Consider the following 26,618-nt stretch of genomic DNA (forward strand, 5'->3'; position numbering starts at 1 on the left):
CTGTCCATGCAGGCAGGTCCCGGATGAATAAACAGAACCTCTCCAGCACCCCGGAAGTCCCCCTGGGCCCCCTCACCAACATCACCCCCCACAGCAACCACTACCCTGACTTCTCACACCACAGAATAGTTAAATTGGAGGTTGGCCAACCATCTCCCTAACGGACCAGATAGCAAATATTTTACACTTTGTGAGCCACCCAGTCTCTGTCCCAACTAACCGACACTGTCATGTGAAAGTGGCCGGAGACAACACGGACATGAACGAGTTCGGCTGTGTTCAAACAAACCAATGAATGGATACTGAAATTTGAGTTTCTCATCTTCGCCTGCCACAAAATACTATTGCTTTGATTTCTTCTGAACATAAAAAAAACGTAAAAGCTGGGGCACCTGGGTGGCTCAGTCGGTGAAGCCTCTAACTCTTGATTTCAGCTCAGGTCATGATCTCAGTCTATGGGATCGAGCCCCTCATTGGGCTCTATGCTGACAGGGCGGGACCTGCTTGGGATTGTCTCTCTCAAAAATAAATTAAAAAAAAAATATATATATATATATGGGTATATTTATATGTATATATAGGCCATCTTTGTACACAAGCCTTACAAAGACAGGTGGTAGAGAGAGAGGAGGAGGGATGGAGAGATTTATTATAAGGAATTGGCTCATGATTATGGAAGCTGACAAGTCCCAAGAGCTGTAGGGTGAGTTGGCAAGTGAGAGACCCAGAAAGAGCTGATGTTTCAGTTCAAATCCAAAAGCAGGAAAAAACCAAATGTCCCAGTTCAAAGGCAGTCAGGAAGGAGGATTTCTCTCTTACTCAGGGGAAGGTCAACCTTTTTGTTCTAGTGAGGCCTTCAACTGATTGGATGAGGCCCACCCACCTTGGGGAGAGCAATCTGTTTTACCCAACCTACGTGTTCAAATGTTAATTTCATCCAAGAACACCCTGGGTGATGTTCCACCAAATACCTGGGCGCCTCGGGGCTCAGTCAGGTTGACACATGAAATGAACCACCATAGGTGTGATCAAGATCCGTCGATAAAACACAATAGGTCCGAGGTCTCAGTGGGAGCCTGTAATAAATCTGAGCTACAGAAGCTAACCTAACTGACGTAAAGACAATCGTGAGGGGCGCCTGGGTGGCGCAGTCGGTTAAGCGTCCGACTTCAGCTCAGGTCACGATCTCGCGGTCCGTGAGTTCGAGCCCCGCGTCGGGCTCTGGGCTGATGGCTCAGAGCCTGGAGCCTGTTTCGGATTCTGTGTCTCCCTCTCTCTCTGCCCCTCCCCCGTTCATGCTCTGTCTCTCTCTGTCCCAAAAATAAATAAATGTTGAAAAAAAAATTAAAAAAAAAAAAAAAGACAATCGTGAGGTCTCTTCCGGGGGGGCCGGAGGAGTGGCGGGATTCAGGGTGTTGCAGCGGTGAATAGAAGTGTGAGGGGGAGAGCATACCAGAATCTCACAAGAGGCTGACTGGCCGAAAGCATTGTGTGTTTTCAGTGGTGTCCATCCCGCAGTGAGGAACCACGAGGTTAAGCTGGGCGCCCAGGACTAACTAGTTCAGCAGAGGCATCGAGTTTTGCCCACCCCAGCAGCTGCCCTAGGACGAGGAGGGTAAGTCTTTGCTCTTCATTAGTGACCACTGACTCCCTGGAGCGAAGCTATTTCAGCCACTTGTTGCGCAATCCTTGAGCGCGATGGTCAAGAAAGAATTCTTGAGATGGTTTATGGCGCAAGCTAGTATGGGTATACAAGTAGCATGTGGACAAGACCCGTGGGCAGAAAGAGCCACACCTTCGCCGTCTGAAGCTGGTGGTAATGTGCTTAGGGCTCAAGGAGGGAGAGAACCTGCAGGGAGTATCAGATCATAAATGTCTTCTTCGAACTTCTACTCGTGAAACTACTTTCGCAAGATTTCTCTGGTGCTTATCATTCAGTTTGATATTAACTATCGATGAGACATACAGGCAGTCATGAGACCCTTTAAGAATGTAGCGACCAGAACGTATTTGATCCTTATCGGAACTACGCAGGTGAGCCTCAGGTAAAGGTGAACATTTTCCTGCTTCTATCCCTCATCACCACACACACACACACACACACTGCCCCCAATGACCAATCTTTGGCCCTTGAATCTTCAAGGTTGTAGAAGGGCAAAGGGCACATCTTCTGTGACTTCCTCAAGCTGACAGCGGTCATAGAGATGTCCCTACCTATGGACCTAAGTTGGTCGCTATCTGTCCCGGCAAGTAACAATGGAAGACCATCGCTGTAGAGTGCAGAGAAGACATTGGGGTGAACTTGTTTTGAGGGGCAGGTATCATCTGTTGGCTGGGCGAAGGAGTCAGGAACTGCTCGCATGTATCTTGACAATAGGAGAGAGCAAAGCCCAAAAAGACATCTTAGGATTAATATTGTAATAAAAATTATCAATGTGGTAAGAAGACCCTTTGGAGTGGACCATAGTCCACCTCCTGGCCAGGAATTTAACCCACCATGAAGTGATAGTGTAGGGTCTTTAAGAGAATCAATGCAGGGGCAACCGGAGGACGCAGTCTGATGCCTGGTTGCCTTGTCTAGTAGGTAGCAAACCAAACAGTTGCCTGTAGAGTAATGATGTGGTCACAGGATTCTGCGGGGAGCCATCCCATTGGGCGAGCATTATTGGGCCATGAATCAAGGGTATGGTTTTGGAGGGCTTCTTTTTGAATTTGTGGGTGACTCCATGTTGGGTTGGGTTAATGATGGCTGCCGTATGCTTGGCTAAAGCCTTTATTTGTAATTTTACATCGGTAGGGGTGGCCCTCGGGACAAATATGGCTAAGGGATAAAACCATGAAGAAGTCCTCTTTGCCTGATGTCTAACCTTGACAATATCCTCATTGTGAGGAATTGCTGGTAAGCGGGAGGTGACTAGTCCCGGAAGATGAGGGCATCCCCAAGCCCCTTCTCCAATCCAGTTATAAAGAAGGTGGGAAAAAATTAAAAAATGGAAGAAAAAAAAAAAGAAGAAGAAGAAAGTGGAGCCGGGGCACCTGGGTGGCTCAGTTGGTTAAGTGTCTGACTTTGGCTCAGGTCATGATCTCACAGTTCATGGGTTGGAGCCCTGCCCTGGGCTCTGTGCTGACAGCTCAGAGCCTGGAGCCTGCTTTGGATTCTGTGTCTCCCTCTCCCTCTGCCCCTCCCCCGCTCATGCTGTGTCTCTCAAAATTAAGTAAAACGTTGAAAAAAGATTAGAAAGAAAGAAAGAAAGAAAGAAAGAAAGAAAGAAAGAAAGAAAGAAAGAAAGAAGTTGGGGCCATCTATTGTCTCCACAAGTCCATAGGGTAAGCTCTGACATTTTAAGGAGTGATTTTGTTATCCTGGCCACATAGAATTTATCAAGCTGACAGCTGAGTTTCACAACTGTCGGGAAGTCTATCTTATCTTCCAACTGTTGAAATAATCATATACCCACGGGGCTCTCAATTATTATCCCCACAGAGGAATAGGCATAAAGATTGTCTGTATTTGAGCTACAGTGACAATACCTCTGAAGTTTCCCCTCACGTTGTCTAGCTTAGGCAAGCAACAAATTTACCGACTTACTTTATTTATATTTTAAGTAGGCTTCACACGGCATGGAGCCCAACGCAGGGCTCGAACTCACAACCCTGAGATCAAGACCTGAGCGGAGATCAAGAGCCCGCCGCTAAACCGACTGAGCCACCCAGGTGCCCCCAAACAACGAACTTTAACTTAAAGACGACGAAAACTTGAATCTAACATCCATAAGGATGCATTTCTGAAACAGTTTTTCTCTCTAAATTCACCATTATTTCCAGAGATGGCCGCATCAAGACTAACTCATCTGTAAAACTTGGCCTAGTTATTTACATAAGCTCAGAAAGAACAGTGATTAATCATAGGGATTCTTTATTTTTTTAAAGCTTTTATTTATTTTGAGAGAGAGAGAGAGTATGGGAGGGGCAGAGGCGGGGGGGAAAGAGAGTTGCATCAGCACCCACTCTGGGCTCAAACCCACTCACGACCTGAGCCAGAGTCTCACGATGAACCGACTGAGCCACCCAGGCGCCCCTCATAGGGATCCTTTTTTTTTTTTAAATTTTTTTTTTCAACGTTTATTTATTTTTGGGACAGAGAGAGACAGAGCATGAACGGGGGAGGGGCAGAGAGAGAGGGAGACACAGAATCGGAAACAGGCTCCAGGCTCTGAGCCATCAGCCCAGAGCCCAACGCGGGGCTCGAACTCACGGACCGCGAGATCGTGACCTGGCTGAAGTCGGACGCTTAACCGACTGCGCCACCCAGGCGCCCCTCATAGGGATCCTTTAAAACCTACTTTGCTGGAACTTTTCCTAAGGAATCTCTAGACTGAGCTTTTAAATGCAATGTCTTTTTCTTCATGTTTATTTCTTTTTGAAAAGAGAGCGCAAGCGGGGGAGGGGCAGAGAGTGAGGGAGACAGAGGATCCCAAGAGGGCTATACGGCTGACAGCAGCGAGCCCGATGTGGGGCTTGAACTCACCAACCGCAAGATCATGACCTGAGCTGAAGTCGGATGCTCAACCTACTGAGCCACCGAGGTGCCCCTAGATTGAACTTTTAGTAGGTTCTCGAGGCCAGAGCCAAGCCAAATGCTGGTTATCAGACTCGCTTGCAATTCCTGCAGATTTGGGTGAATTCCTCTTCTCGAGGTCTCCAAAATATCCTGAGATTCGGACACCTTCCAGGGAGTGATATTCTTTACTTACCTGGTAAGGCCGCCAGGAGCTCTGTAAGCAAGGTATCAGGCCAACGTTTCCATGGGATTCTCTTGGTTCCATAAAGTCAACCTTAGTACCTTAAAGCTGTCCAGTCGTAGCTGAGTCTATGTCTCATATATGACATTCCAGTCAAAGTCTGGGTAATATAACCAGTGTTTCCAATGGTGTCCTGTTACGAGGAGAACAGATTCTTATCGAACTAATGCAAATAACTGTAATTGTCTTGAAAGAAAGAATAGTCCCGCGAAGAGTTTCTGAATTCTGGAGGGTTCAGGCAGGGAGAAAAGTTAAATGTTTCAGTTTGTTCACAAAGGAATGCTTTGTTATATTTCTGGAAGTCATGGATACCTTAAGAGAAAGTTTCCCAGGGGTGACTGAGCACCTGGCTGGCTCAGTCGTTAGAACATGTAACTCTTGATCTCGGGGTTGTGAGTCTGAGCCCCACATTGGTTGTAGAGATTATTTTTAAAAATAATAAATTTAGGGCCACCTGGATGGCTCAGTTGGTTAAGCGACTGACTCTTTTTTTTTTTTTAATTTATTTATTTTGAGAGAGACAGCACAAGTAGGGGAGAGGCAAAGAGAGAGGGAGAGAGAGAGAATTCCAAGCAGGTTCCACACTGCCAGTGCAGAGCCTAATGCGGGGCTCAAACCCACGAAACTGTGAGATCATGACCTGAGCTGAAACCAAGGGTCAGAGGCTTAACTAATTGAGCCACCAGGCACCCCACAACAGACTCTTGATTTCTGCTCAGGTCGTGATCTCACAGTTCTCGAGTTAGAGCCCCACATTGGGCACCCTACTGTCAGCACAGAGCCCACTTCAGATCCTCTGCCCCTCCCCCATTCATGTTCTGTCTCTCTCTGTCTCAAAAATAAATAAACATTAAAAAAATTAAAAAAAAAACATATGGGGGTGCCTGGGTGGCTCCATTGGTGAAGCATCTGACTTCGGCTCAGGTCACGATCTCACGATTCATGAGTTCAAGCCCCGCATCGGGGTCTGTGCTGATGGCTCAGAGCCTGGTGCCTGCTTCGGATTCTGTGTCTCTCTCTCTCTGCCCCTCCCCTGCTCTCGCTCTGTCTCTCTTTCAAAAAAAAAAAAAAATAAACACTAAAACAAATTTAAATATCAGTCTTTAAAAATAAATAAAAATTAATTTAGATAAGTTAAAAAAAAACATACGTTTATCCCAGTACAACCGTTCAATAAAGCATAATGCGTGTTTACCAATGGACTCCAGTATCCTCAGTTTCTCTGAAATAAGAAGCCAAAAGCACGAACTTCTGTTCAGTAATCAATACTTTAGTGTTTTATCTTATTTGGAAAAAGTTTAGATGTCCCGTGAATTCAGTCCAATTAATCCTTTGACTTAGCAAAACTTCAAAGGGTCAGGTTACCAAAGATTTTGAAAGCAATTTAAAGTTTTGCCTATAAACCTTTTTATTTATTCAACCTATTTGTTTTTAACAATTACCCATGGAAAATCTTATGAGACAGACAAAATTGACCATCGTTTATTTTTTGTTGTTGTTGACTAATTGCAACAGAGAGAACACGAGCTTATGACTTCTAGTAAACCTTGGTGGAATAATAATTTGTGTTTTTGTTTTTGTTTTTTTTTAAGATTTTATGTAATCTCAGGGCACCTGGGTGGCTCGGTTGGGTGTCTGACTCATGATTTTGGCTCAGGTCATGATCTCACACTCTTGAGATGGAGCCTGGAGTGGGACTCTGTCAACGAAGAGTCTCCTTGGGATTCTCTCTCTCCCTCTCTTTGGCCCTCCCCCACTTGCTCGTGCAAAGAAGTTCTTCTTTAGAAAAATAAATTTAAATAAATAAAACAAGAGATTTTACGTAACCTCTACATCCGACATGGGGCTTGAACTCACACCCTTGAGATCAAGAGTCACGTGCTCGGGGCGCCTGGGTGGCGCAGTCGGTTAAGCGTCCGACTTCAGCCAGGTCACAATCTCGCGGTCCGTGAGTTCGAGCCCCGCGTCAGGCTCTGGGCTGATGGCTCAGAGCCTGGAGCCTGTTTCCGATTCTGTGTCTCCCTCTCTCTCTCTGCCCCTCCCCCGTTCATGCTCTGTCTCTCTCTGTCCCAAAAATAAATAAACGTTGAAAAAAATTAAAAAAAAAAGAGTCACGTGCTCTGCCGACAGGGCCCACCAGGTGCCCCTAGAGTGAAAGCCTGTATTTATTTTATTATTTTTAAACTTATTTTTGAAGTAGAGAGAGACAGAGCATGAGCAGGGAGAGAGGGAGACACAGAATCCGAAGCAGGCTCCAGGCTGTCAGCGCAGAGCCCGACGTGGGGCTTGAACCCACGAACTGTGAGATCATGCCCTGAGCCCAAGTCAGACGCCTAACCGACTGAGCCACCCAGGGGCCCCGAGAGTCTTTGTATTTAATGCTGACAACTCTAAAGACAGGTTTGCCTTAATTAAATTTAACACACTTAAACTAGTTTAGATACGGAATCGGTTGCAGCTGGGACCACTGGGGCAATCAACTTGTTCTCCAATTTTCGATTTTATCCGGGACACCTGTGGGGAAATCTGAAGTGGGCCGTTGCAGTCCAGGGAGGGGCGCTCTTTGCTCCTGGGGGCGGGGGGGGGGAGGGGGAGAAGCAGGAGCCAATGGCCGGTGGCACGGAGGGTGGTGCGTGAGCCTGTGACGCAAGCTGAGCCTTGGTGGTGCAGAAACAGGAGGAGAGGGAGGTGGGGGGCAGCAGAGGTGAGGCGCCTCCAGGAAGGCTGCAGGTGGATAAAAGCACCGAGGACAGAGAAAGAGGGCTCCCGGCCCCGAAGCTCGTCAGCTCCCGCTGATGAACAGACACACTTTTTCCTTCCACCAACAGAAAGTGAAACTAGGCAATCCATGTCGGGCCGGAGAAGGTGGAACTTCCCTGAAACTAAAGGTGTTCGGGCAGCTGCTTGGGAATATTCCTTAAAGTCCCTGGCCAGCAGGAGACTAATCAGACAATTGGCTCCAGGGATCCTAGCCGGCAACCCGGAAACTAACAAGGGAGAAAACCGCACAGACAACACAGAGCCCACCAAGATGCATCCAGTGCTCTCAAGATCTACACCAGGTTTGTGAGTTGGAGCCCCGCATCAGGCTTTCTGCTGTCAGCACAGAGCCTGGAGCCAGCTTTGGATCCTCTGTGCCTCTCTGTCTCCCCCACCCCCCCATCCACTCATGCTCTCTGTCTCTAAAAAAACATAAATAAAATTGTTCTAAGACAAACAAACAAACAAAAAAAACAGATTAGCCTGGGTGACTCGGTTAAGCATCCGACTTTGGCTCAGGTCATGATCTCGCTGTTCGTGAGCTCGAGCCCCACGTCGGGCTCTGTGCTGACAGCTCAGAGCCCAGAGATGCTTTGGATTCCGTGTCTCCCTCTCTCTCTGCCCCTCCCTTGCTCTCACTGTGTCTGTCTGTCTCTCTCTCAAAAATAAAATAAAAACATTAAACAAAATAAAAGAAAAGAAACGTTAAAAAAAGAGTAGAGAGTGAGGAGGGGTGTCCTCGGGCCCCCTAAAGGCAAGTGGACAGATCAGGGTTTTGGTACAGTGCCATAAAGGCCTGACCATGTGGGATGTGGGGACATTTTCCTGGGCAGACTTTCCCATCCTCTAGTTTATATGGAGGCCAACAGTGTTACAAAAGAAGAGAAGGGAAGGAAGCACACGAGGTGTCCTTTTTAGGCCTCTTCCTGTAGATCAAAAGAGAGAGCGGAACAAAGGAGAACAGTGACTAAGCAACGAAGGGCAAGGAAGCAAGAGCTGGGGACTCAGCCACGAGGAGGGTTGCTGTCACCTTGTCCCTTTGTGGTTGCCAGAAAGATGTTGCCGGGGGAACTGGGGAGACCCCGGAGTCCCCTAGCCAGACCCAAAGGAGTGGCCGAGGGTTCTTGGTCTCCCCAGGAGAAGGAATTCAAGGACAGACATGCGGCACAGCGGGAAAGTATATCAAAGGCAAAAAGGACACTCTTGAGATGTGAGAGCAGGCGAGAGAGAGAGAGAGAGAGAGAGAGAGAGAGAGAGAGATGTGCCCTTTGGGGGTTGGGTTTCCTGCTTTTTCTCTTTCCTTTTTTATTATTTGTTAATACATTTTGTATCTATTTTGAGAGAGAGAGAGAGAGAGAGAGAGAGAGAGAATGTGGAGAGGGGCAGAGAGAGAATCACAAGCTGTCAGCACAGAGCCTGATGTGGGGCTCGAACTCACGAACTGTGAGATCATGGCCTGAGTTGAAGTCGGACGCTTAACCGACTGAGCCACCCAGGCGCCTCCCTCCTTCCTTCCCTCCTTCCTTCCTTCCTTCCTTCCTTCCTTCCTTCCTTCCTTCCTTCCTTCTCCAGTTGGCTCTAAACCCAACATGGGGCTCAAACTCGCAACCCCGGGGGGCGAGAGTCGCAGGCTCTACCCACTGAGGCAGTCAGGTGGCCCTGGTGCTTTTTTTTTTTTTTTTACATCCAAATCGACGCCAGTATGTTAGGAGACGGTCCAAGAAGGGATCCTTTGGGATCGAGGAAGCGGATGCCATGGTTAATTCCTACAAAACGAGGAGAGTCCATTAACTACCTAGGAGTCCATAGGTACCCAAATCGCCCTCAGCTTCTGAATGGCGTCCCATCAGGAAATGTTGGCGAAGGTTCTTGGGGTTCAGAGTGGGGGGGACACATCCCTCATCCTTGACCGCTCTTGACACACCTTTGTGCCACTTGAGAAGGGATGTCGACCTCCCTTCACCTCTCCATGGCATTCTAGACTGGAATGGGTGTCCGTGAACGGACTGAAATGCCACAGAGATTGGAGCTGATATACGGGGTGACCAATAATAATACCCCTGGTAAGCCTCTAGATCCAGTATTAATGGGTAGGGAGGAGGTCCTGACCTTTGTTAAGAAAGGGCAGCTATTTTATTTATTTGTTTGTTGATTTTTCGTGTTTATTCATTTTTGAGACAGCGCAAGCAGGGGAGGGGCAGAGAGAGAAGGAGACACAGAATCCCAAGCCGGCTCCAGGCTCCGAGCTGTCAGCACAGAGCCCGACGCGGGGCTTGAACCCACGAACCGTGAGATCATGGCCTGCGCTGAAGTTGGACGCTCAAGTGTCTGAGCCACCCAGGCGCCCCAAGAAGGGGCAGCTATTTCATATCACATGAAACATTATATATCTAAGCCAGAAGTAGTTTCCATCTGAGACAAGGCTCGAGAACACCAACCAGCCAATGGGTAAGGACATATGAGAGACACGGAGAAAAGATGAAAATATGGAACTCCTTTCTAATTCACGCAACGTTCTCATGAGCTTCATCCATGATCCAGCCTCAGGACAGTGGTCCCCCGTTAGGGGAGTGCCCCAATTAGATCTAATCGGTCCCTTTCGGAAAGCACGCGGTCAGACAAATCTTGGATTTATGTTCATCGAGGGATCATACCTGGTTATTTGGAAGGAAACCTTACACGGGAGTCTTAAGATCTCCAGCCACCCTAATGACATGTATGGCCATCCCATTGCCCAAGGAATACAAGTATTAAAAGAACAGGTAAGGGACGCCTGGGTGGCTCAGTCGGTGAGGCGTCCGACTTCGGCTCGGGTCATGATCTCGCGGTCCGTGAGTTCGAGCCCCGCGTCGGGCTCTGTGCTGACAGCTCGGAGCCTGGAGCCTGCTTCAGATTCTGTGTCTCTCTCTCCCTCTGCCTTTCCCCAGTCCTGTGCTCTCTGTCTCTCTCTCTCTCTCAATAATAAACAAATAAATAAACTTAAAAACTTCTTTAAAAATAAAAAGAATCCCTAAAACTAAGAAAGAGAGTTTTATTCGAGCCCAAGTTAGGACAGCTGCTTGGGAAACATGGTCCAGAGAATGAATAGTTTTTACAGGGTTATGTATACTTTTGTAGATCTTGTAAAAGGTCAAAAGATTATAGATTATCATGTAGGCAGGAATCACAAGTTTCTTTTTAAATTAAAAAAAAATTTAAGTATTTATTTATTTGGGGGAGACAGAGAGAATGCAAGCAGGGGAGGGGCAGAGAGCGAGGGAGACACAGAATCTGAAGCAGGTTCCGGGCTCTGAGCCATCAGCACAGAACCCGACGCGGGGCTCGAACTCACGAACGATGAGATCACGACCTGAGCTGAAGTTAACCCACTGAGCCACCCAGGCGCCCCTAGTGAATTCTTTAATGTATGCAAGGAGAATATTTATTCTAGGTCAGTCCCTAAGCTGGGCAATGCTTGGGCACAGTGGTGAGGGACAGAGCCCCAGCCCTGCCCTCAAGGTACTCATAGTCTATTGGGGAGGGCAGACCCATCCTCAGACAATGATGACCCTGAGGGGGCAGAGGAAGACCAAGGGAGCACCAGGAGGGCTTCCTGGAGGGGATAGCAGTGTGGAACACTGAAGGATGAGGAAGAAATGAACCAAGTGAGGGGAGTGTTTCAGGTAGAAATTCTAATAGTTTTCTCCTCCCTCCTATTTCCCCCCAAAACTGTGACAAAGCCCCTCTGGCTTCCAGCACCCCCCTCCCACCTGCCGAAGTGTCACTGTAAGGGATATTTGTCACCCCCACACTGGCTGCCAGTCCTGGAAGGGAAGGGCCAGGGCCGTTGCGGTCACTGCTGTGTCCCCAGCGCTGCCCAGCACAACAGCAGGGGCTCAGGGAACGTTTGCTGGATGAATATGAGAGTCCTCTGTGTGAGCGAGTTGAAAGTCTCTTCTACAAAGGGGGTCAAAGCTCAAACACCTCAACCCTCGATTTCCCACCCTGAGAAATAAATAGCCAACCAGTGGTTAAAGCACTGGAACCCAATTGCCAAAATTCCTGCGTTTCAACTTCCTCATCTATGCCTCAGTGTTTTCATCTGTGAAATGGCATCTCCGTGTAGGTGTGTTTGTTTGCCGTTGTTTAGGATTAAATGAGGTATTCACGCCAAGTGCTTAGCACAGTGCCTGGAATTTAGTCAGCGGTCATTGAATGTCAGCCGCCCTCCCCCCTTTTTTCCCTCCAACCCTTTCTTATTCTTTGCTCTTCCAGCCAGAAGCCTCTCCTGCCCCCATCTGTTATCTCCAGCCATTTGTACCACCAGTGTTTGCCCGTCCCTGCGACATTTCATGCCTCTGAGCCTCCGTACATGCGGTTCCCTCTGCATCCTGACACCCAGTCTGAATGCATCCACTTGGAGAACTCCTACGCAGCCGGTACCGCTCAGCCATCCTATCACCCCTCCAGACCCCCAGGTCTCAGAAGCCAGCTTCCTACCGCTCTCAAATCAAAGCCTCCTTTTCTGTGTGGCCCACGCTCTGGAAACAGCCTTTTTCATTGGTGCTCCCGGTGCTCTGTCGCCCCCTTGTGCCGGGTCTTAGACCTGCATGGAAAAAGTGCCGGGCGATTCTCTCCACCTGCCCCCCAGAGTGACGCTGAGCCCTTCTCCTCCTGCCCTGGACCTTGGGAGACCGCCCTGTGTCCACTCCATCCACGGGGGTCCTCCGCCCTCCGCCTTCTGGTTGGGTTCTGCCTATTGGAGGCAATAGGAATGCAGGAGGGGAGAGGTGGGAGTATTTATTTGGGGGGCCCCTCCCTGCATCCCTGCCCTTCTGTGTTCCTCTGCCTAGAGCCTCGAGTTCTGTGGCCTCCTCTCCAAACCCCAGGTCCCTGCCCTAAGGGTGGCAATGGCTTGATTCTCACTGTGGCTGGTCCCCTGCTGCCGCCTCATCCTATGTGGCTTCCTTCACCGTTCCCACCCCCCTGAAACGTCCCTTCATAAATGCTCCCGCCTAAGACCTGAATGGCTAGTTGTTTCCCACCAGGTGAGCCCAGGAGACAAGGGGATCCTCACCTGCCAGTGGCCCCTTAGAATTTCTTCTTAGGAGGAGCTTGGAATGACCAAGCTCGTTCTGACGAGAGGGGTCTGCGGGGCTTGTCTTGAAACTGATAGGACGCGTCCCGGGTTCTTTGTCGGGAGGGGCTACAGCCTTCGTGATACCTCCCTTGATGCTTTCCCCGACTGTGTCCTTGAAGGAGGAAGAAAGGCAAATGTCTCTATTCCTCTGTGCGTTGCAGGTCGCTTGGGCGCTTGGTCGACTCTCTCGCTTTCTGTGTCCCTCAAGAGCCCTGAGAAGAAGTAGGTAATATGGCTCCGAGAGGGGAAGTCACTTGTCCAAGGGCACACAGCAAATGACTATAAGAATAGCTACCTTTAAAAAAAAAAAAACGGAAAGGAGCAAAGAACAATGTTCTTGAGTGCGGGAAATGTTCTGTGTCTTGATTTGGGTGCTTAGTCACATGAGTGTATCTGTTTGTCACAATTCATGGTATTGTTCCCTTAAGATCCGGGCATTTTATTTTATTTATTTATTTATTTATTTATTTATTTATTTATTTATTTATTTATTTTAAACATTTATTTATTTTTGAGACAGAGAGGGACAGAGCATGAGCAGGGGAGGGGCAGAGAGAGAGAGAGAGGGAGACACAGAATCTGAAACAGGCTCCAGGCTCCGAGCTGTCAGCACAGAGCCCGACGTGGGGCTTGAACTCACGGACCGTGAGATCATGACCTGAGCCAAAGTCAGACGCTTAACTGACTGAGCCACCCAGGGGCCCCAAGATCCGGGCACTTTAATTTTTATTGAAAATAAAGAAAGATGGGGCGCCTGGGTGGCTCGGTCGGTGAAGAATCCGACTCTTGATTTTGGCTCAGGTCATGATGTCAGGGTTCATGGGATTGAGCCGTGTCAGGCTCTGGGCTGGCAACGAGGAGGAGGAGGCTGCTTGGGATTTTCTCTCTCCCTCTTTCTCTCTGCCCCGCCCCCGTGCTCTCTGTCTCTAAATAAATAAATAAACTTTAAAAACAAACACATGAAAAAAAGAATGAAAGACAAAGGAATTTGTGAACCTAATAGCTGTCGTTTCTGCGTGCTACATGCCAGGTCTGTCCCAAGTGCTTTGACCAAGACGGAATTCTCACGACCAATTTCTGAAGGTCGTGATGGTCGTAATAAAACTCAGCAAATGCTTTTGAAGCATTGATCGTTCCCGTATGCACTCGCTGAAAACGGGTCTCTTGCACACCTATCGTGTGTCCGGCTATCTGCTGGGCAACAGCAAAGAAACCAGATGCAAACAGATAATGAAAAAAAGCGGGGGGGGGGGATGAAGTACATTGAATGCGTGATGGGACAATTTCTACGGGGAAAAGTAAATGGAACAGGGAGGAACGGAAGGACGGGGCGGAGGGGGGGCATGCTTTATAGACTTGGTAGCGTTAACACTACGAAATGACATTCCCCATGACACTGGCCATGCGAGGGACCACTTGGACAGAAGCGGAAACTGAGGCACAGAGTCATTAGCCTAAGGTCTGGCTAGCCAAGAGGCAGCACTCCTTCCAGGGGTGGCCCTGGCCCCACTCGTTTGTGAGGTCCCTTGGGAAGGGAGGCACGCAATGACCAGAAAGTTAAGGACTGGGCCTGGGAGGGGAGGAAATAGCTCAGCTCAACGAGGGTCAAAGTCTGAAGGGTCGGTCGAGTCGGAGGTGTGGGGCTGGAGGGAGGGTCAGCACACGGGGTTAATGAGATGGGCGCCCGGCCTCCAGGCTGGGGACTGGGGGGGGGGGGGTTGGGGGCGCTAGGGCAGCAGGTGAGGTTTCCTGCCTTTAGCGGGGTGAAAGCTTAAAGGGGTTAAGGGGCGGCGACGGGGAGGGGTTAATGGGGGCGGGGCCGGCCGGGGCGGGGCGGGGCTTCGGCCGGCGGCTGCGGCCCGGGGCCGGGAGGAGTCGCCGCCGGGTCCCTGCGCCGCGGGCGAGCCCAGACGCAGCTGCAGCCGAGAGAGGCGCCGCCCGCCCCGTCCAGCCGCTCCGCGCAGGTAGGCGCCGGTCCCTCCCCGGCTCCCGCCGGGCGTCCGGCCGCCGGGGGCCGCTCCTCGGCGAGCCCCTCGGGGGCCCTGCGCCCCGGCGTCGGCTGCCTCAGTCTCCCGCGCCGGCCCGTCCCCGCCCCTCTCTGGAGCTGGCGTTCCCGCCGTCTGCGCGCGGACCGCGTCTCTGGGTCGGCCTCCCCTCTCGGCGCCCGTCTCTGATGGGTCCCCACCTGCGGTCCTCTCCCCCTCTCGGCGTGCCTCTCCTTGTGCCTCTCTGGATGTCTCTGTGTCTCTGCCGGATCTCCGTCGGTCTCTGGCTCTGTCTCTCCGTCTCTGTATCCCTTCTCCCTGTCTCCCTTTGCCCCTGTCCCTCTGAGGCTCAGCGGCGCTCTCTGCCTCCAACTCCGTGGTTCTCCCGGCCTCTGTGCACCTCTTTGCCCTTTCCCTTCCTGTCCCTCCCTCTCTCTCTCGTATTTCTGTCTCTTCCTCTGTGTATCTTAAAGACCCTCTGCTGGCACCGTCACCCCATCGTCACCTCATTCCGAATTCTGGTGCATCCCAGAGGTTTCCCCTGGGCCTAGGAGCTGCTTGGGAGTGGAGTGGGGGGAAGCAGGCTTGCCACTTGGGGCTGGTGGACTCTGAATGGCACCGTGACCCCAGAGCCCCCTTTAGAGAGTCACCCCACTGCTCCTGAGGTCGCACCCACCCCACCCTCCAATTTCAGGAATTCCTGGCTGGGGGGTGGACTTCCTCCCCCACTTCCTCCCTTCCAGGATTTGGCTAGGTCACCGTTAACTCCTTCCTGCCTCCACCTCCCTCCCTCCTCCCCCCTGCTTGCCCTGGACATCCCACCACCCCCGACGAGGCTGAGGGAGAGCTCTGGAATTTCTGTGAGCCATTGTTGGCCGTGAGATGTGTGTTGTGGACTCAGGCAGGATGTGCGCTGGGGGATTTGTGTGCAGGCACAGAGAGGATAGGGGCCACCCCCCACCCCCAGGGTCCCCACCCCAGGGCCCACCACCAGCCCCCTTCCTCTTGAACCCTCCAAGAGGGCTCCTCACAAGCTCTGGCTCTGCAGATGAACTCAAGTTCAGGTTTGGGGTGAGGATGGGGAGGTTTCCCTTTCTGGGGGATCCCAGTGGGAGGAAATGAGAGAGACAATGGGCAGCTCCTGAACTCTGGGAATCATAATTAAGAACCCTTGGGTGTGAAGTCTTTCAATGGAACGGCCCAGGACGTGAGAAGGATCAGGAGGACTGGGGCTGCACAACCTTCAAATCAAAGGTCCTCAGGATATATGAATCCTTCAATCCAAAAAAAAAAATTAGTGTTGGGGCGCCTGGGTGGCTCAGTCGGCTAAGCGCCCGACTTCGGCTCAGGTCATGATCTCAAGGCTCGTGAGTTCGAGCCCCGCGTCGTCGGGCTCTGTGCCGACAGCTCGGAGGCTGCTTCGGATTCTGGGTCTCCCTCGCTCTCTGCCCCTCCCCCGCCTGCACTCTGTCTCTCTCAAAAATAGACATTAAAAAAAATTTTTTTTTTCAAAAAAAATGATGTTGGAATCTTGGCAGCTTTCAGAGTTCAAAGCAGAGAGCTCGAAGGGCTAACCGAGGCGGCTAGGCCAAGCACCCATTTTACAGATGGGAAAACTGAGGGCCCAAGAGCAGCAGTCCCCACAGTGAGTCAGTGCCAGGCTGGGGGCTGGGACTCCGGTTCAGCTGAAGCCTGAATCTGGAGAGCCGGCTTCTTTTGCTGCCAGTAAGTCGGATTAATTTGGGAAAAGAGGTGTTCACAGTGAGGAGGGAAGAATGCCAGGGTGAGTATGAATAGCTGGAATCCTGAGGGGAGCGTTTGAGAAGGAGAGAAGAGAAAATATTTCTAAAACCGTGGTGGTGGGGGGGGGAGAAGGGACAAGAGATGGTCTGGGTGGAAGGGGTGGAGTTTGAGAGAAGGAGGGAAGAGGAGGAGGAAAATGGGGGGGGGGGCGGTGCAGGGATTAATTCCCGCCGCCTTCTCCTGACCCTCCCCATGAAGCCCACTGCTCCCTCGGGGCAGGGCCTATAATTTGGTTTGTGTCTAGACAAATAATAACTCAGCTGGTGTGAGCGAGCTGGGAGGGATGAGGGGAAGGCCGGCAGGGCAGGGGTATGGGAGCAGCCTGGGTTCCCAGTAGCCCCCCCACCCCCCAGGTAGTGAGATATTAGGGGCTACGGGGAGATGACTACTTACTCCCCCCCCCAACCTCCCATCAATCCCTAGTATTTTAGAATTCTGCACAATCTTAGAATTTCAGGCAGTTGGGATGTTAAAAAGCAGAATAGCTAAGGGAAGAGAAAAGGGGTTCACTGTAGATAGAGTATGTCCCCCCATTTCTGTAAAAAAGAAAAGGGAAGTACGTATGTGTGTTTGCTGGGCAAAGATAATAATCACTGAGAGTTTAATAATAGATTATGAAAGTCGTAGAATGTTTAAAAAAAATCATAGTGTTCTAACAATAGAACTTTAGAATCTTGGAATGTGAGACTCCTAGAATATTGGAAACTTAAAGGGTAAGGGCATGGAAAGCCGCTAGGATAATAATAATAGAATGGAAGAAAGGTAAAGCTCTAGAATGTTATAATAATAGAATGGTAAACCATGAACCAGACTAACAATAGATACCGAGGATTTGAGAACGCTGGAATGGAGACTGTCAGAGGGGTAGGGTAGGAGGACCCTGGCGTCCCTTGGGGGCGGTGTGGGAGGTGGGGGTGATGGGGACCCCTTTGGTAGGCGTGGGGAAACTGAGGCCCAGCGAGGTGGTCACGGTGGCCTGACTGCCCCCCAGTTTCCGCCTGGCCGCCAGGGCACCAGGTGGGGAGCGAGGCGCGGTGATCACATTTCGTCCCCTAATGAGCAGACCGGAGCTGGCCGGTCCCCCGGGACTGCCAAGGGGGTGGTAAGCCGGAGCCTGCAAAGGAGGGAAGGGGGGCAGTCTGGTGGCTTCTAGGACAAGGCTGGTGAGTGAACCCCGAGGGTGGCGGGGGTGGGTGGGTGAGGGCTGCATCCCATCTTAGCCTTGTGTCCTCAACCCTCTCAGTCCTTTAGTGTTGCTGGATTTAGGGGTGGCTGGTGGGGCCCAGGGACTTATCTGGTTTGAGCAGCTGAGGCATAAAGTGGAGGCCGGGGTCTGACCAGTCCTTCCTGCCCCCTCACTATCTCTCCACACTTGGGTTTATCTCTCCTCCTTGCCCTTCTGGGGGAGGGGCTAGCAGGGTCTTGACCCCAGGAGGCTGGGCAAGGGAGGCAGTTGATGAAGGGGCACAAAAGACACTGTGGTCACTTGCTTTTTTGCGCTGAGAAAATCCTTGTGTCTTTTAGCGGATTCTCCAGGGGGGCTGAGAACCCCAGAACGACTTGAGAAAAATTACAGGAACACAGGGAGTGAGGAGAGAAAACATTCAGGGGAGGGGAAGCTCTTTGGTTAAGAAGATAGGAGATCTGCCCAGTTCTGACACATCAGAGGACGCAGACTTGCTGCGCGGGGCCTCAGTTTCCCCATGTGTACCAGGAAGGGGCCAGAAATAGCCTTGCACCCCCAGTTGGGGCATATAGACCAGTTGCATTGCGGAATTCTAAGAGTTTCTGGTCCTGTGCTTTTGAGGGTTTGATGGTGGGCAGATCTCAGGTGGGGAGAAGAGAGGGCTGAATGCCCCTCCCCCATGCTCAGAATCCCCAGGAAGCAGGTGGGTTGAGGAGGGAAGGGAGGAGGATGGGATGAGCGCTCAACTGGTTCCCCCTTGAGGAAATTAGCAATGAGAAGTGTATTTCCTCTGGCTTCCGGAAAGAAGTCTCATGCCTGTGTACCCACCCCAGCTGAATCCAGGGGGGTCTTGAGTGGGTGGGACAGAGGGAACTCCCAGCTGTGGTTCCTCTGTCTCACCCATGGAATAATAATTGTTCAAATGCTGCACATTTTGTAGATGTTATGATGTTCTACCAAGGATTTTCGTGTCTGCCATGTGACGAATATAAAAGTTCTGCCCTCCCCCCCCCAACTTTATACAGAAGAACTGAAACTCTGAAAAAAGAAGGCATTTTCTCAATGTTACAAGAAGAGGGAGAGAAAGAAGGGGAGAGAGGAGGAGACCAAGGGTCAGAGAGAAGGGGAGGCTGAGAGCAGAGAGAGGGGGGGTGTTTTGAGGGACTGGGTCTGGGTGGGGAAGATTCAAAGGGACCGGATTGCTGTTCCAGCCAGGAGCAAGCCCTCTCCTTTGTCCACAGGATCTAGGAACCTTTGCCTGTGAGTCTGGGGTGGGGGCAGCCGCTTGGCTGCCGAGGACCCCACAGGGGGTAGGGCTTACTAAACAGGACTCAGCCCTGACCTTTCAAAGTCAATTATGTAGCGGATAGATCCTGCCCTTTTCACTTTTTCCCTTCCAACCTCTTTCCCTGGGACCCCCCGCAGGGACTTCTTTGAACTTGTTGGGGGCGGGTGGGGGAGGGGGGAGGAGGAGGGTTGTGTTGCCTCTCTTGCATCACGGGATGGGCTGACCTATGCCTGTTCCTTCAAGCCACAGTCGTTTATTGAGTGTCTACTATATGCTGGGCCTGTCCTGGGTGCTGGGATACAGGAGTCAACACCTGGTCTCCGCCCTCCTGGAATGTCCACCTCAGACCCGCAGGGAGATGTGAACAAGATACTAGGTGATGTGAAGAGAGCGCCCCGGGGTGGGGGTGGTGTTGGGGGGGGGTGGGATTCTGGGTGGGGAGGGCCTCTCCGTGGAAGTGAAGGAGGTGAGGGAGCTTCTTCCTAAGAAGATCTGAGAAAGAGCAAAGGTTTTGAGGCTGAAAAGAAGGCCATGGGCCTTGAGCTTGCTGAGATGGGGGAGGAGAGGCGGGGGAGAAAGTCGGGCAGTGCCTTGTCACCTGGGGCAAGCCGTTTGCATTTTACCCTAAAGCCACTGGGAAGGCACTGGGGGTGGGGGGTGCGGTTTCAAGCATAGAAGTCACCTGAGGAGTGATTTCCATGTTAAAAAGACCTTTGTGGCTGCCCTGTGGGAAACGAGTTGAAGGAAGCCACAATGGCAGCCTGGAAAGCAGTGAGGAGCTACTGCAACGGTCCGAGCAAGCAGTGATGGTAGTACACGGCAGACAGCGGCAGGGGTTTCCGAGAGGATACATGGATTCAGGATTTATGGTGGAGGTAGGGCCAAGAGGACTTTCCCATGGAAAGATGCTGAGGCATCTGGGAGGTTCCCAAGAACCCGATGTATGACTTTGGGCTCATCCCTTCCCCTGTCTGGGCCTCAGTTTCCCCATATGTCCAATTGACCCAACCAGTGGTTTTCTAAGTGCGTCCTGGGGACCCTTCAAAGGTGGCTCCCTTCATCTCACCTCATTTCACTGGGCACGCCGAGCAGCTTTTCACTGTCTTAGATGGGTTTCCGTTAAGATCTTGTTTAAAAAGATTAATAATAATAATAATAATAATAATAATAATAATAAAATGATGACGATGCTTTCACAGCTTAAAAAACTAACTCTGGGGGCACCTGGGTGGCTCAGTCGGTGGAGCGTTCGACTTCAGCTCAGGTCATAATCTCACGGTTCGGGAGTTGGAGCCCCCCATCAGCCTCTGTGCTGACGGCTCAGAGCCTGAAGCCTGCCTTGGATTCTGTGTCTCCCTCTCTGTCGGCCCTTCCCCTGCGTACACTCTGTCTCTCAAAAAGTAAAATAAAACGTCAAAAAATTTTTAAAAAATCCAACTCTGTGCAAAGCTCTGGATAGAGTGGCTTCCGAAGATGCCGCTGATTCAGGACTTCACTCTCCTTCCCTCTGGGGCTGACAATGGTCAGGGGGTGGTCCATGACTGTCCTTTGCCCTGTGTCTGCAGGTCTCCCCAAGGGGTAGACAGGCCCAGGATTCGCACTCAGGAAAGTTAGGGCAGGGGAGAGGCAATGAGGGAAGCAGTCCCTGAGGGAGGTTTGCCGGCCCTGCTTCCAGGGCTTCCCCTTGCTGTCCGAATGTGATCACATCCAGCAGCTCTTGTCCCTGTCCCTTCCCCTTCCCCGGTCCAGAGCAGCCATGGTTCCCAGCCCCCACTATCCAGCCGAGGGCCCCTTTCTGTCCAGGTCCGGTTACTCTTGGGTGGAAACAGGATCACAGGCTGGAGAAAAAGGGTGAGAGCCGAGATTGTTCCTCATTCATCATCAGCACCTTGGACAGGTCTCTGAACGGCTCTGTGCCTCAGTTTGTCAAATAGAAAGGATAGCCGTATTTTCCTCGTAGGGTTCTTGAAAATGTCATGAATTAATACCCGTAAAAGCGCTTAGGACAGGGTCTGCTGTGGGGTGGGCCTCAATAAACTATCTGTTATTATCCGTTATTATCACTGTCAACATTGGGGTGCCCTGGGTTCGTAGCAGAAGACGGGTCCCAGCCGCCAGCATGGCCTTGCTGTGTATCCTTGGGGGGAGCGACCAGTCTTTCTGGGCCCCACGTCCCTGTCTGTGAAATGACAGAGTTAGCATTTCCCAAAGCATGATACCACAGTGGTGCATTTTACACAGTTCCCTGGAAGGAAGTTCGAAAATCTGAGTTGGGTCTTTATTTTAATATCTGTCCGGGAAAATATATCTGGATACCCAGACCTGCACTTTTAGAGATCCATTGCTTAGAAAGAGGCTCCATTGGGCATCGCCACCCTCTTGCAGGAGGACGTCCACCCTCTTACAGCCCAGAGGTTATGGCAAGGGGTGTGGGGAGAAGGGGGTGTCCCTGACTCCCCTCACTGCAGACCTCTCTCCCTACAGGCGCTGTTAAGTCAGCTTTGCTGTGTGAGGTGGGCCACCTCCCCCCAGCTTGCCGCTCGGCTCGCACGAAGATCAAGCCAGGAGTCCCTCCCCTGCCCCTCTCAAGTTCCTCACTCCATCTGTAACCTTCCTTTGTATAGCCCTTACTCACCTCCTTCCTGTTTCTTAACCCTTCCCACATTCCCCGGACCGAGGGCTCCTGCTTTTCCACGCTCTTCTCTTTGCTGGCTACCTTGCTTACTTCCTTATTTCACACTGGGGTCCCGGGAAGCGTCGGCACCCTGAATGGCCTTGCCTGGCGTTCTCAACACTCCCTGACTGCGGTCTGTCCTGTCTCAAAGTATCTTGCATATTTCGCCATTTCCACACAGCCACACTTACTTTCTCCGATCTCTCCAAATATCTCCCTTTTTATACATTTTTTTTATTGTTTATTTATTTTTGAGAGAGAGAGAGAGAGACAGACAGACAGACAGACATACACAGAATCCAAAGCAGGCTCCAGGCTCCGAGCTGTCAGCACGGAGCCCCACGCAGGGCTTGAACTCACAAACTGAGATCATGACCTGAGCCCAAGTCGGACGCTTAACTGACTGAGCCCCCCAGGCGCCCCATACAAATATCTTCCTCTTACCACCACCCGTACCCCAGTATTCTCTCATTTACACTCTGCCTGGGTCTGTAGACACCCCCTTGACAAGACAAAGCGTTTATAATCCCGCCCCCCCCCAAGCCTCCGTCCTGTCCTGATTCTGTCCTTCCTCCAACTTTTCCCTCTCCAGCTCTACCCTTCCCCGCCCAGGCTGGCCCACAAGTCACGGTCACCCTCGTCTCTTCCCCGTGGACTACCTCCCGCCATGTTCCCCTGAGCCCCCAAGGAGGGGGCTCAGGGGGCCCGATGGCCTCCCGCCCCCCGTGGCCCCACAGCCCCCGTGGGCCAGGGGAAGTGCCTCGAAAGCCCCAGTGCCGAGGATGGGCAACCGCACGTGGGAGGGCTGCCACGTGGACTCGCGCGTGGACCACCTCTTCCCGCCGTCCCTCTACATCTTCGTCATCGGGGTGGGCCTGCCCACCAACTGCCTGGCCCTGTGGGCGGCCTACCGCCAGGTGCGGCAGCGCAACGAGCTGGGCGTGTACCTGATGAACCTGAGCATCGCCGACCTGCTGTACATCTGCACGCTGCCGCTGTGGGTTGACTACTTCCTGCACCACGACAACTGGATCCACGGCCCCGGCTCCTGCAAGCTCTTCGGGTTCATCTTCTACACCAACATCTACATCAGCATCGCCTTCCTGTGCTGCATCTCCGTGGACCGGTACCTGGCTGTGGCCCACCCGCTGCGGTTTGCCCGCCTGCGCCGCGTCAAGACGGCCGTGGCCGTGAGCTCCGTGGTCTGGGCCACGGAGCTGGGGGCCAACTCGGCACCCCTGTTCCACGACGAGCTCTTCCGTGACCGCTACAACCACACCTTCTGCTTTGAGAAGTTCCCCATGGAGGGCTGGGTGGCCTGGATGAACCTCTACCGGGTCTTTGTGGGCTTCCTCTTCCCGTGGGCGCTCATGCTGCTGTCCTACCGCGGCATCCTGCGGGCCGTGCGGGGCAGCGTGTCCACCGAGCGCCAGGAGAAGGCCAAGATCAAGCGGCTGGCCCTCAGCCTCATCGCCATCGTGCTGGTCTGCTTCGCGCCCTACCACGTGCTCCTGCTCTCACGCAGCGCCGTCTACCTGGGCCGCCCGTGGGACTGTGGCTTCGAGGAGCGCGTCTTCTCAGCGTATCACAGCTCACTGGCCTTCACCAGCCTCAACTGCGTGGCCGACCCCATCCTCTACTGCCTCGTCAACGAGGGGGCCCGCAGCGACGTGGCCAAGGCCCTGCACAATCTCCTCCGCTTCCTGGCCAGTGACAAGCCGCAGGAGATGGCCAACGCGTCGCTCACCCTGGAGACCCCGCTCACCTCCAAGAGGAACAGCATGGCCAAGGCCATGGCAGCTGGCTGGGCGGCAGCTCCACCCTCCCAGGCGGACCAGCTTCAGCTAAAGATGCTGCCGCCAGCACAGTGAGCCTCCAACTTGCGCAGAACTCCCTCTCCCCGCTCCTCAAATCTTAGCCCACATCCCCTTCCCTCCTGGTCTGATGTATGCAAACTGTATGTAAATAAGGCTGTGTTAACATTCGGAAGAGTGTAAGAAAATAGGAAAACGGTGAGGTTGGTGGGTCACTGGTCCATCATCGTCCACCGTGACCTCCTTCAGTTTATCTGTGCCTAGCGCTGCGCTGGGTGGTACTCGTGACATAGTGGTGACCAAGAACACCGCTGGCCCTCCTTCACTCGCCCACACTTCCATGGGGGAGACAGACCTGCCCCCAGACAGTGATGATCCTGACTGGGTGGGGCTCAGACAGGGAGCCCAAAGGACATCGGACCCAGTCTGTGAGTCAGGGAGGGCTTCCTGGAGGAGGGGACAAGGTAAATGAAGTCAAATGTTTGGTCTCCAGAAGGTAAAGACCAAAAGAGAAAAAAGGAGATTTCCAACAAGGAGGTAGAATTTTTGTGACTGAAGGAGACGGAAGAAGAAATTCACTGAGTGCAGAGTGAACATCTTTGCCCTTGGGAAGCCCCTGGTCACGTAAGGGAGTGAGGGCACAAAGAACACGTGTGAGTTTCTAGATAAACCGGGTTCTCCAAGTCAGGACTGAGGGCCAGGGATACTTTCAGAACCTAAGGGAAGGGCAATCGGGGCAGACTGGCTGGAGGAGTGGCGAGCAGGGCAAGCTTGGGAAGGGGCTCAGGACAAGAGAAGGGTATTTATTCATTTGTTCAACAGAGATTTATTTATATCTACTCTCTGCCCAGCCCTGTGCTGGCTGGGGCTGGGAACACAAGGGTGACCAAATCAGCCCAGGCCCCACCCTCATGGGGCTCACGGTAAACAAGTAAATAAAAATAAATACAATGTTTGGAACTGGTAAGTGTACTGGGGAAAAACACAGCCGACTGAGGGGACGGAGAACTCTGATCTAGAGCAGGAGGTCAGGGGAGGGCTCACCGGAAAGCGACATTCGAGCTAAGACGTGCAGGTGTGGGGGGTCAGCCGCGTGGCTGTCGGTGGGGAAGCGGACGGCACGCGGAGGGAACAGAGAATGCAAAGCCAAGTAACAGTGGCGTAGATGAGCAGGAGGCCTGCAGGGTGAGGGGAATGGTCGCCGATGGATGAGACTGGCAGAGGACGGGCCGACCTTTGGGGGGCTTTGTAGGTCCTGCTGAGAATTTTGCCTTCTACTCTGAAATAAAGGAGAGCCACAGGAGGGTTCTTAGCAGAGGAGGGATGGGATTTGACTTGAGTGTGAACAGGCTCCTGCTGGCTACTGAGTGGGAACCGGTATGGGAGGCCAGTGATAGGTGACAGCCATAGTTTCAGGCAGGAGAGGCTGGGCTGGCATCTTAACGGGGGGGGGGGGGGGGGGGCGTGGTGAGCAAGGAACAGCGGTCAGCTTTGGGATTTATTTTGAAGGAAGGCTTCCAAATGATGGAAGCAGGAGCGCAGGGCCTTGTGGGATCGTGTAACACCAGCCCCTTGCCCATCCTGAGAAAAGGGTGACCACGGGGCCTGAACTAGAAGGACCTCCGGGAATGATCCCAGGCCCTATTCCAGGGCGGTCACTGGAGAGGCCAAATGACTAGGCCAGGGTCACACAGCTGGTGAGTCAATGTTGGGGTTATCCTGGGCTCTCTCTCCCCTCTCCATCTCTGCTTCTGTTCCCAGGCCCCAGGGTGGTCAAGGCGGCCTGCCTTGGTGGATGGTGTCGCCCTCCCTCTCCCGGCCCTCGGGGGCCACGAGGAATGGCCATCCTTCCATGACCACGCTGGAGAGTAGGAGGGAGCACCCAGCTCTGGACGGGCCTTGCCCTTTCTGATGGGTCACTTCTGTCTCTTCCTCCCAATGGATGTGTAACAGGCTCCAAGCTCCTGATGCAATGTGAAGATCTCCATCCCACACACACACACACACACACACACACACACCCTTGCCCCAGAAGAGGTTCCTGGAAACCCTTCCCAGAGAAGGGAAGAGGAGGGAGGGGGGGAATGAGAAAAAAAAAAAAAAACAAAACAGATTCCATGAGGAAAATGGTTTTGCAGGAGGGGGGTTAACTGATATGCAGGAAGTTGGGGCTTTGTTGGGTGCGGAGAGAAAATGAGGGAAGCCTGGGATTTACGGGGCCTCATAACTTTCCCACACCAAAGCCATAAAGCTACTGGGATGGACATATAAGGGGCCAGAACTTTCTGGAACACAGTCTCCTGGGAGAATCAGATGACAGCCTGCCCTCTGCCCCTCCACCAAATGCTCATTCCCGTTTATTCAGTAAATATTTATTGAGCACCTACTGTGTGCCAGGCACTGTTCTAGGAGCTGAGGAAACAGCCGTGAAATAAACAGAAAAAAGTCATGTACTGTTTGGAAGTTTCCTAAACCCATCATGGGGGACCTCAGCCCCTGAATAGGTCTCTGGGCCTCAGACTAACATCCCAGGAATAAGGAGAAGACCTGGCTGGGACCCAGAAATCCACTCTGGGACTTAGCTCCAATCTGATTACCCCTGGAACTTTGGATAAATCCTTTTCTTCCTCTGGCTTCAGTTGGCCAGTCTGTAAACTGGGGAGGGGTTTAGTTCCAAGTAGATAATTGACCTTGAATAGGCCCCAAGTTCTGTCACACCTTCAGTCCAGAAGGGTAGTTTTTATGGAGTCTTGGCATTTTTACTTTTTTAGAATAACCGGGTTCACACGTGTCCGTGCCATCATTATTACAAACGGAGATAAGGAGGTCCATCTGTCTCAGGGATTTGACAAAGGACACGAAAGGAGTCTGAGTGGATGCCGAGGAAAGCCCCAAGTCCCCCCCTGGAAAGCCCCGATTGCTCGGATTCTGCCTTCTGAAGGGCCGCTTCCTCCTACACACCACTCCTCTGCCCTCCCCTCTCTCTCCTAGAATCTCTTAATTACCCATCAAGACTCCGTCATCCAGAAATTTCTCTCAACCCCTCCCTGACCTTGTTTATATGATTTTGCTCCCTGCTGGGTAAAGGAGGACAGTCTGGGACATGTCCTTAAACTCCTTCTTGAGCCAGCTCCCTGGGGACCCTCGCCCACCAATGGAGGAAGTGGGGCTGCTTGAGAAGGGTGTG

The 26,618-nt window shown here is 52.1% G+C and overlaps 1 protein-coding gene across 4 annotated transcripts; it reads left to right on the top strand.

Moving 5' to 3' along the window:
• The first annotated feature begins 7,478 nt into the window (after positions 1 to 7,478).
• Positions 7,479 to 24,877, top strand: GPR4 (G protein-coupled receptor 4). 4 transcript variants are annotated; one of them, XR_006961796.1, is made up of 2 exons: positions 7,479 to 7,864; positions 11,817 to 13,111. XR_006961796.1 is itself a non-coding variant. In XM_047077823.1 (2 exons), exon 2 carries the CDS (start codon positions 22,400 to 22,402, stop codon positions 23,486 to 23,488), a length of 1,089 nt encoding a protein of 362 aa, XP_046933779.1. In that variant the 5' UTR covers positions 9,863 to 10,324; positions 22,210 to 22,399; the 3' UTR covers positions 23,489 to 24,877. The 4 variants fall into 4 exon arrangements, 2 of the variants coding, with proteins under 2 accessions (XP_046933779.1, XP_046933780.1); XR_006961797.1 differs by lacking the exon at positions 7,479 to 7,864 and adding an exon at positions 9,863 to 10,324; XM_047077823.1 differs by lacking the exons at positions 7,479 to 7,864; positions 11,817 to 13,111 and adding exons at positions 9,863 to 10,324; positions 22,210 to 24,877.
• Positions 24,878 to 26,618: the final 1,741 nt, after the last annotated feature.

The sequence above is a fragment of the Lynx rufus genome, unplaced genomic scaffold (genome assembly GCF_022079265.1).
Source record: "Lynx rufus isolate CCGP_SWC_20201006 ecotype Redwood Valley unplaced genomic scaffold, mLynRuf1.p SCAF_16, whole genome shotgun sequence".
In the NCBI taxonomy this organism is placed as follows: Eukaryota; Metazoa; Chordata; class Mammalia; order Carnivora; family Felidae; genus Lynx; species Lynx rufus.

Excerpts from the sequence above, each read along its gene's own strand:
- GPR4 (XM_047077823.1), top strand. The coding sequence starts at position 22,400 with ATGGGCAACCGCACGTGGGAGGGCTGCCACGTGGACTCGCGCGTGGAC.